The sequence below is a fragment of the Corvus brachyrhynchos genome, unplaced genomic scaffold (assembly GCF_000691975.1).
Source record: "Corvus brachyrhynchos isolate BGI_N302 unplaced genomic scaffold, ASM69197v1 scaffold245, whole genome shotgun sequence".
NCBI classification, from domain to species: Eukaryota; Metazoa; Chordata; class Aves; order Passeriformes; family Corvidae; genus Corvus; species Corvus brachyrhynchos.
This window is the reverse complement of record NW_008238988.1, coordinates 5,317,779-5,327,278: the sequence shown is the minus strand read 5'-3', so window position 1 is coordinate 5,327,278 and position 9,500 is coordinate 5,317,779. Positions and strand designations below refer to the sequence as shown.

Genomic DNA, 9,500 nt, shown 5'->3' with positions numbered 1-9,500 from the left:
CCCTGGAAGTGTCCAAGGCCAGGTTGGACGGGGCTTGGAGCAGCCTGGGACAGTGGGAGGTGTCCCTGCCCATGGCAGGGGGTGGAATGAGTTGATCTTTAAGGTTCCTCCCAACCCAAACCACTCTGTGATTCTGTGAATGGTGATTTGGCCTTGATGATCCTTTTGAGTTCCTTCCACCTTTAAATATCCTGTGACTTTTATTCAAATATTTAGATACGGAAGTACCTTTTATAGCCTTTTAAAATTATTTTCTATTTATTTATCCATTCATTTATTTATTTAAATTACCATTACCCCCTTTTATCCCCCCTGACGCAGAAACAATCACTCAGCCTGTTCCCACCTCTCCATGGTGAGGACGTGGCCACGTTTTCCCTGCTTCCAGAGAAACAGGGACTGGGCACAGACCTGTTGAAGTCTGGGCTTTCCTTCCACTCCTCCCTGGTTTTCTAAATTGAATTTTGTCCACAGAAATACTTTATGGGGGCTGGGGGAGCTTGTTTTGGAGTGACTGAACAGACCATCTATTTATTGGTGCCCATTCTCTTTTTGTCCCCCCGTCCCTGACAGCTCTGCAGGAGGGACGGGGATTCCCAACAGAGTATCCAAGCTGGATAATTGGGAGATCAGGGCTTGCAACTGACTCAAAACAATGACTCTGAGGCAGAGGGGGAAGCTAAATAATTTTTCCAGCAACTCTTAATGAGCTGCAGACTGCAGGAGAACAGCCCTCACGTATCCCTGGCAATTTTAATTGGGTGTTCTGCCAAAAAGGAGCCCAAAAATTTGTGCACCCAAATGTAACAGCAAGGGAAAACCCCATCTCAGAACCTGGGGAAGTACTGGTTTGGTTTTTTGCTATTTACATGACAGTCTGAGTTGTACAGCAAATGAAAGGAATTTTAGTATGGATAAGGCCCTGTATATTTATGTTATGGGTTAGGATGGAGCCTGAGCATCGGTGCTGAGGTTTCATTTCATTTAACTCTGTGGAGTTCAGAGAATGGAGAAAGTTAATTCCTGGCTACAGTGGAGAAAGATTCAGGGTTTTTTTGTATGGGTGACACACAACTCCACCAGTGCCTAAAGGGGCTCCAGGAGAGCTGGAGAGGGACTGGGGACAAGGCATGGAGGGACAGGACACAGGGAATGGCTTCCCACTGCCACAGGGCAGGGATGGATGGGAGATTGGGAACTGGGAATTCCTGGCTGTAAGGATGGTGAGGCCCTGTTGCCCAGAGAACCTGTGCCTGCCCCTGGATCCCTGGAAGTGTCCAAGGCCAGGCTGGACGGGGCTTGGAGCAGCCTGGGATAGTGGAAGGTGTCCCTGCCCGTGGCAGGGGGTGGCACTGGAAGAGCTTTAAGGTCCCTTCCAACCCAACCCATTTGGGATTCCAGGACTCCAGGAGTGATGCCTGTCTCACTGCCAGGAGCAGGGGGAGGGGATGGGGTGTCAGGCACCATCTCACCATTTTAATCTCCCAGTTCACGTTCCACTGTTTCATGTTGCTGAAGCGCCAGGTCTTGACGGCGTCGCCCGTGCTGGCGTCCATGCGGATCAGCCGGTTGTAGGCGATGCCAATCAGCTCATCCTTCTTCCCACCCTGGAACCTGGGAGAGGAATTGATAAAAACAAGCCTGTGATACACAGAAATCCAGCAGCTGAGTTTACTTGTAAAACCATTTTTATAAATCATAATTTTAATTTCAGCTCCGGCGCAACTTCCCCAGCCAGGGATGTGCACAAGGATGTCCTTCCCCATGGCAGGGGGTTGGAATGAGATGGTCTTTGAGGGCCCTTCCAGTCCAACACAACCCAACCCATTCCATGATGATTCCAGGATGATTCCCGGATATTTAACCCACTCCCTGTATCCATTAAGGAAACACCCCACCCCAGCCCAGCCCCACCCACCTTGCGTTGAAGTGCGTGATGCCGAACTCCGGCAGCGACTGCCAGGCTTGGATGAAGCGCATCTTGGCCTCGATGAGGCTCATCTGGGCCACGTTCTGGTGAGCCTCCAGGATGCGCGCCGTGATCTGCGGGCGGCGAGACACAGCGGGATTAGGGGACGGGGACCTCGGTGCCGTGCACGCCGCGGGGAGGCGCGGGGGGGCCCGCCGCAGATCCGAGCACGGAGAATCGAGAATTCCTCCCCATAGGTTTTACTTCAGCTCCGACTGCTGCGAGCCCACAGCTGATAAATGTGGAGCTTCCCATGTCCAGACACAGGAAAGCAAATCTAGATCAGAGCTGTCTGGAGGCAAAGAGCCACTCATGCTCTCGGGAACTTTTAAGGATGCGAGTGAACAACAAGGCAAATTCCTGGTGTAGGGTTTCCAGTTTCGCCCCGTAAATCACTGGGGACCATTATAAAAACCAAGCAGGGCCCAAGTGTCACGGGGAAGGTGCAGGTTTTGTTAGTGCTTTCACCACTGCTCTCTAAACCAAAGGGGTTCTAGATTAAGTTTATTTTAAGTTTATCTTAATTTTATTGTTGCTGTCACTTACCAAGTCTCTTACATAGCCTGGCTGAAGATGGCAAGGCGAAATGAAAAAAAAAAAAAAAAAAAAAAAAAAAAGAAAAGGAAGCAGAAAGAAAAAAAAGCAATCAGAAATATGGCAACAAAGCAAAGAAAAAGTGTAAATTAACTGCAAACCAAAGTTCAAGCAAAAAATCAAAACAAAAAACCAAACCAAAACAAACCACATGCACAATTCCTTAGGTGGAAAAGCAGCCAAAGGGAATGTGAGCAGGGACAAGCGAGCAGAGATTTGCCGCTCGTGCCGGCCCTGCCGGAGCACTGGAGTGATCCCAGCTGGGCCCTGGAGTTGTGGAGAGATGGTTTTGGTCCTGAGATGGTTTAGGTTGGATATCAGGAAAGGTTCTTCCCCCAGAGGGTGCTGGGCACTGCCCAGGCTCCCCAGGGAATGGGCACGGCCCCGAGGCTGCCAGAGCTCCAGGAGCGTTTGGACAGCGCTGCCAGGGATGCCCAGGGTGGGGTTGTTGGGGTGTTTGTGCAGGGCCAGGAGCTGCCCTGGATGATCCCTGTGGGACCCTTCCCACCCAGGATATTCCATGGTTCTGTGGTCCTGCTGGGGGGTGAAGGGGAGAATGAAGCTGCCAGTTCAGAGGAGAATTTGTACCCTCACTTTCCTCTCCACGTCTCTGCACAAACTCAAGGCCACTCTCTGGCTGAGGAAGCCCAAGAGGAAGCTCATGAGCTCACTGTGAGCTCACCAGCTCCTTCTATTTGGGATATGTGGAGAAATGATTGGGATGCTGCTCGGGATAACAAGCAGGTGAAGGGAACATCAGCTGGGCTTCCCAGGGAGGTGTTTGCCCTTGCTGGCTCTGACAGCAAACCCTGGCAGGGCACCTTATTCTGGGTTGGTTTCTATTTCAATTTAGGATTTGGTGCTTCTAAACCCAGCCTGCCAACCCTCCACTGCTGCATGTGGAGAGAAACCCCAAACAGTGGGTTTGGGGCTGGTGAGGACCCAGCACCTCCACAAATCCTCCAGCAAGGCCCATGGCCAATTCCCATTCTGGCACCTCCTGTGGGCTCCTCAACCTCCTCCTCCCTCTCCTCCTCCTCCTTCCCTGTGCTGGGGCCACGGAAGGACCCTTGTGGTCAAATTCCTGACATTCCTGCAGCCTCCATCCCTCATTCCTCCCAGCAAACATCCTCCACTGCTCCAAGCTTTGCCTCTGGCCATCAAGGAAAATCCTAAATCCACTGCTTAGCTGATGTCTGTGAGGGAGCCAGTGTCCACACCACAGCCACGTCCTGACTGGGATCATCCCCATCATGCCCATCCCCACGATTCCATGGATTTTAGTTTTATAACCAGGATACCTGCACAGTAAGCAAGTTTTCCAAGCTAATATTTTCCCAGGTGCCTCTGTTTTACCAGAAACCTAGAAAACATTATATATATATAAATATATAAATCTATCTATCTATCTATATATATGTTAAAATCGTATATTTATGCAGCCTCTCCTCCATCCAAGTGGATATAAAGGCTTATTCAGGAGAATAATAAGGGCTATATAAAATATAACTCCACTGCCAGGAAATCATCGTGCTGTGCCAATAAAAAGTTACATTTTTCCGGCTTCTCTGACTTGCAGCCTTCTTCTGGGCTTGGAGAAATCATATCCAGCCCCAGCCAGCAGCCTGAAGGATTTAAGTCACCAGAAGGCCACGGAGCAATGCTTTCCTTATTTTTGCTGCTGTTCTGACATATAATTCTCTTTGAGAGAATCCTGCATTTATCCCCAGTGAGGAACAGTTCAGCCCTGTCAGGCAGGGATCGGGTGGAGCGTGGATGGAGTTCAAGCACGAGTCACAGCAACTCAAAAACGAAGCAATGTTCCGAGGACTGGCATTTGGAAGCAGTGGAAAAGCAGAGAGAGAAATATGCAAACCATGTTACAGCCAAGTGTGGATAAAGCACTGCAAGCAACTGCAACTCCGCTGATCCCGGGGATTTCTCCATGGATTCTGTGCAGGGGAAGGGGTTTTAACCCCAGCACCGGGGAGAGATGGGGCAGCTGGGGCCAAACCATTATCAGCAGGGGCCAAACCATTCCCAGAATGCGTTTAAAATAAACATCAACCAATTTCAAATGCGTTTACAATCGAAGGTTCCCCGCCGTGTCCATGCACATCACACGGCACAATCCCGGTGCTGGGTGCCATCCCCAGGTGCTGGATCCAAACCACACCCTTCAGTCCCATCTCATTTTAGTAACCACGTGCATCCCAGTGAGTGAAGACATCCAGAACATCCAAACCACGCCGTGTTAAACACCAGCCACCGCCGGGACGCGTGTCCAGTCCAACCAAGGCCAACAAGGGCAGCACCTACCTGCTTGTTCTTGTACTTCTTCAGGTAGCGAGGAGACACCAGGCACTCGGGGTTGATGTCGGTGTTGATCTGCTCCGGGATCAGCTGCGGGTCGGGGTTCAAATGCTGCATTTTCAGGAAGGACAGGATGTTCTGCACTTCCATGCCGTAGGAGCTGTCGGCCATGGTCTTGCCCTTGGAGGCCAGGCGGCAGGCGGCCATCCAGCTGGCGTACTGCGTCTCCTGCCCCCCAAAACAGGGACACGTGTCTGTCACAGCCGTGGGGGGACCACCAGACCCCTCCAAAAACACCCCAGGGAGCTTCATTCCCCTCCCAGTCCCAGGAGACTCCAACATGCACAAAGACGGGCAGAAAGCCAACCAACGCGTGGCCAAAACCACACAACAAAGCCAAGGCTGATCTTCTGCTCCAAACTCACAGGAGACTTGGAGCACGTTTGGAATGCTGAGATCAGACAGGTGAGTGCATTTTCTATTTGCTTTTTAAAGAACAGCACCTGAGCAGGAGCTGATGGTGGGCAAAGAGGTGGCCAGCCCAAGAGATGAACTTACGTTGTCGCAGCGCAGCCAAATCTCGTTCATCCCCTCTGCCACTGGGATCAGGAGTTTGATGTTGAACTTCTGACCAGAGATGTTCACATCAGGGGTAACTTCACATCCTGCAAGAAGGGAGCCGGTATTTTACAGGGATGTGAGGAACTATGATTTAAAAAGTGGCAAAGAAAGCAAAAATAGGAAAAGAAAGAGCAAAATTCCCTGACTCAAGGGTCTCCGGTGGAATCTCAGTGCTGCCAAAGGTTTGTCCCACACCTCTGATGGGATGAGCACTCCACACAGCACAGAAAAAACCTGTCAGATGTCCCTTTTTCCAAGTGTCAGGAAAATGGGGGAGAAAAGCAAGACCTGATCTGAAAGCAATGAAGCCAAAGCGAATGAGCACCCACAGAACTCCTGGATCCTGCCTGGAATCAGGAATGCATCCAGTGGCTGGCAAACACCCCAGAATTTTCATGAAAGGATAGGAAAAGGTGACTGGATGGGTGTTGACTCTCACCCTGAAACCCCTCTATGTTATTTGTGAATGATGGGATGCCATGGAAGTGTTCCAGGCCAGGCTGGGTGGGGCTTGGAGCATCCCGGTTTAGTGGAAGGTGTCCCTGCCCATGGGAACAAGGTGGAACTGGATGAGCTTTAAGGTCCCTTCCAACCCAAACCATTCTGGGATTCCATGATTTTGGCTGCTACAGGCAGCAGCGAGGTGTGAGCATCCCGCTCTGGGTGCCTGGAGAGAATTCCAAGTGGTTGTGTGAGCACGGGGGGTGATGAACTGACCCTGCCACGGCATCAACGCCGCCTCCCAGATTTCTGCAAAGTGCCGTCACAGCAGATTTGTCACAGCTCCCAGAAAGGTCCTGCAGGCCAGGCCTCGCTCCCACAGCAGCCTGAGGTCGCCTGGCATCCACCCTGCTCCTGCCTCCACGGGGAGAACAAACGAGCTCGCTGCAGCTCCGTGGCTGCAGGAGCAGGGAAGTTTCACTTGGACTAAACGCAGCCCCCAGCCACAGGAATTTCAGCTCGAGTGAGGCTGCTCCAAACCAGCACCGGGGAGAGGAGGAGAAATAAAGGCAGGAGAGGAAGAGGATGGTCTGTTCTTTCCAGTTTCTGCTGTGGGAGTCAGTGCAATCCTTTGGGTAAGTGACAAAAAGGAGAAGGGCAGGTGGAAGGTTGGAGCAAGGTTCGGAAGGTCCCTTCCAACCCAAACCATTCTGTGGTTCTCCAAGCTCTCTCTCCATGCTATTGGGGAGGTGGCAGTGCTTCCCCAAGGGATCACACATATTTCACTGTCTGGAAGTCCAACTCTGTGCCACGATATCAAACCCAGCCACCTCATTCCTTTAAACACCTTTACCCAACCCCGGGATGGAATTCCGAGGTGATAAAACAGTGGGAAAACAAGATGCAGGAGGAGCAGCCTGTTCCTGGAATAAAAAGCAGTTTCTCTTCCCCCACCTTGTGCTTCTCTTACCTCTCAGGTTCATCTGGTGAGCAGGAGTCCCGTTGGATTCCTCTTTGCTTTTATAGCAGGAGATGGAGGTATCTTTGAAGGTGCACCAGTAGGGCTTGTAGCCTTTCAACGTCAGCTTCTTGGGCCTGCAGGACATGTGGAGGGACATCTCACTTGGTCTGAGCTCCTAAAACAAGCTGCTCCCCAGGAAACCTCAGTATTTGCTCAGCATTTCAGCCCTGGAAAGCTGCTGTTAGCAGCCTGGGTTATTCCCACCCTGGCCTGGGGGCTCAGCCATCCCTTCACTGCTGGCTCAAGGAGCTGAGCTCCAATTGCAAGTTTGGACTCTTCAATCCCGTGGAGATCATTTGGGGCAAGGTGGGGGGAGTTGGAGGATTGTGCTACAAAAACAGATGTGCCCATGAACCGCTGCAAAATCTGCCTCTCCAGCCACCAGGTGAAACTGGAACCACTCTGCTCAGGCTCGGAGGGGAAGCAGCACTTCCAAGGACGTGTCAGTCACGCACACGCCTGAGTGCACCCCTTGTTTTCTTTTTAAACACTCCACAGCACAAAAGGTTTCTGTGGAAAACATGGATTTTGCTCGATTGTGCAGGAGAACTGATGGCCTTGCAAAGTGAAGCACCTGGGACCCTGAGCTCATCCCAACACAAGCCCATGGCCTTCGCAGAACTCCAAGTATTGGAATATTTTAACCTTCCCTGATTTCTAAACCTTATTCTAAGGCTGGATCTGCAGCCTCTCATGCATCTCTTGTATTTTCATGTCAGAAACAGCTGCTGAGAGTAGTTTAGACTGGATATTAGGAAGAAATCCTTCGCTGTGAGGGTGGGGAGGCCCTGGCACAGGTTTCCCAGAGAAGCTGTGGCTGCCCCTGGATCCCTGGAAGTGTCCAAGGCCAGGTTGGATGGGGCTTGGAGCAACCTGGGATAGTGGAAGGTGTCCCCGCCTGTGGCAGGGGGTGGAACTGGATGATCTTTGAAGTCCATCCCAACCCAAAACATTCTGGAATTCTATGATTTCAGCTGGCAAGAGCAGTAGCCTGGCTGGCAGGGGAGAGAGAAACATTCCAAGTCTCTACAGCCACACCAGGCACATACAGGGACACATTTATAGGAGTTAAATATATGGAATACAAGGCACATGCATTGTTCCCCAATTCTCCTCCCCAGCTGAAGTGTGACAAGAGGCATGTCCAAAGCTGGGACCACTCCAAACATTGCACCATTTACATTGGATTTCTGGCACTAAAATACCACCTGACCCCTGGTTTTAGGAGCAAATGGAATTCTGTGTTCAATCTGACAGCCTCAAATCCCAGCCCCAGGGTTTAGGGCCTGACTCGAGTGAGGAACCAGCAGCTTCTGGCTGCTCCAGCCCCTGGTGCTCCAATTCACAGGCAATTAGCTCCCAGAGTCGTGCCTAATTTGATTGGCAAATCAGCAGATCAAGGGGAAGACCAAGATTTTTGTTTGTTTGTCTGTTCAAGGGAGGGAAGAAACACCCACTGAGGGGCTGGGCACAGCCCTGAAACTTCGCCCCAATTAAGGCAGACCACAAGCCCAGACAGAGGCAGAGACCTCGGTAATTTGCCTTTGGAGAGGGAGAAGGAGTTTTCCGAGCAGAGAGTGCCAGGTTCTGGCTCCAGAACCAAACAATTCATAAAATAAAGGCTTGTTCCAGAGCTACTTCACTGTCTATAGCTTTTTTTCCCCCCCCTCTATCCTACAGCTCTGCTGTGAAATCCCATCAGTGTTTCCAGCTTCCAGAACTTTCACTGCAGCAGGCAATAAATTGCAAAAGACGGTCGTGGCTGCCAAAAATGTTCCTCCACGTCCAGACGCTGCCGTTCCCGGTTTCCACGAACCACCAACCGAGTCAAAGCAAGCTAAAAAAAAACCCTAAATCCTGAGCAAGCTGGGAGAGGGGCAGAGTCAACTTAACCTGCTCCTTTTGGCATGGAGAGACCAGGATCCCGGCTGGACAGAATTCCTCCAGCCTCCTGCAGACCAGGAGAGGTCTTTGAGGGAGGTTTTTAGGTTTTGCTCCTCATTTTAGGATGGTCTGTTCTCTCCTGGGCATTAAATGTGTTAAAGAAACATCCCAGCACACACTGCTGGCTCTGGGATGCACCACAGCAGGAAAACACCTTGAATTTTGTATTTGAGAACCAATCAACTTCGGTATGGAATATTTTGAATATCTTAAGGCCAGGAGATAAAAAACAAAAGGATATTAAGAGGCAGGACCATGAATTATTCACAGCCATTACCAGTTCCACAAGCAGCTTTTCCCATCAGCACTTACTTGAAGACTTTAATGTAGTCAGCGAGCTCTGGGATGGAAGTGATGTCACCCTGGAAATCAAAGATGATCCCACTCACCCGCCTGCCCCAGCGCAGCTGGAGCAGTGGGATCAGGAGGGAAGGGATGTGGTGCAGGGCAGGGAGCCGGGAACCCCATCAGGGCTTAGGGGTTGTGAAACTGCTGCTGAGAAAGCCTCAGCCACTTCCTGGGAGAAGCAAGGGGTGAAAAATCCAGGGCCCAGCTCTGCTGTTTGGAAAGCAGAGGACGAGGCTTTGTTTTCCTTTG

General features: G+C 51.1%; 1 protein-coding gene across 4 annotated transcripts in view; it reads right to left on the bottom strand.

Moving 5' to 3' along the window:
• Nucleotides 1–9,500, bottom strand: part of FERMT2 (fermitin family member 2) — a 49,660-nt gene that overhangs the window by 1,751 nt on the left and 38,409 nt on the right. For 2 of the 4 annotated variants that reach the window (XM_017738874.1, XM_017738876.1), the window contains 7 exons: nucleotides 9,216–9,265; nucleotides 6,909–7,033; nucleotides 5,435–5,541; nucleotides 4,883–5,104; nucleotides 2,516–2,536; nucleotides 1,919–2,043; nucleotides 1,473–1,614 (listed from right to left, as the gene is read on the bottom strand). In XM_017738874.1, coding sequence (XP_017594363.1) covers nucleotides 1,473–1,614; nucleotides 1,919–2,043; nucleotides 2,516–2,536; nucleotides 4,883–5,104; nucleotides 5,435–5,541; nucleotides 6,909–7,033; nucleotides 9,216–9,265 — 792 coding nt within the window. The remainder of the gene's footprint in view (nucleotides 1–1,472; nucleotides 1,615–1,918; nucleotides 2,044–2,515; nucleotides 2,537–4,882; nucleotides 5,105–5,434; nucleotides 5,542–6,908; nucleotides 7,034–9,215; nucleotides 9,266–9,500) is intronic. The other 2 variants (XM_017738875.1, XM_017738877.1) reach the window with 1 other exon arrangement.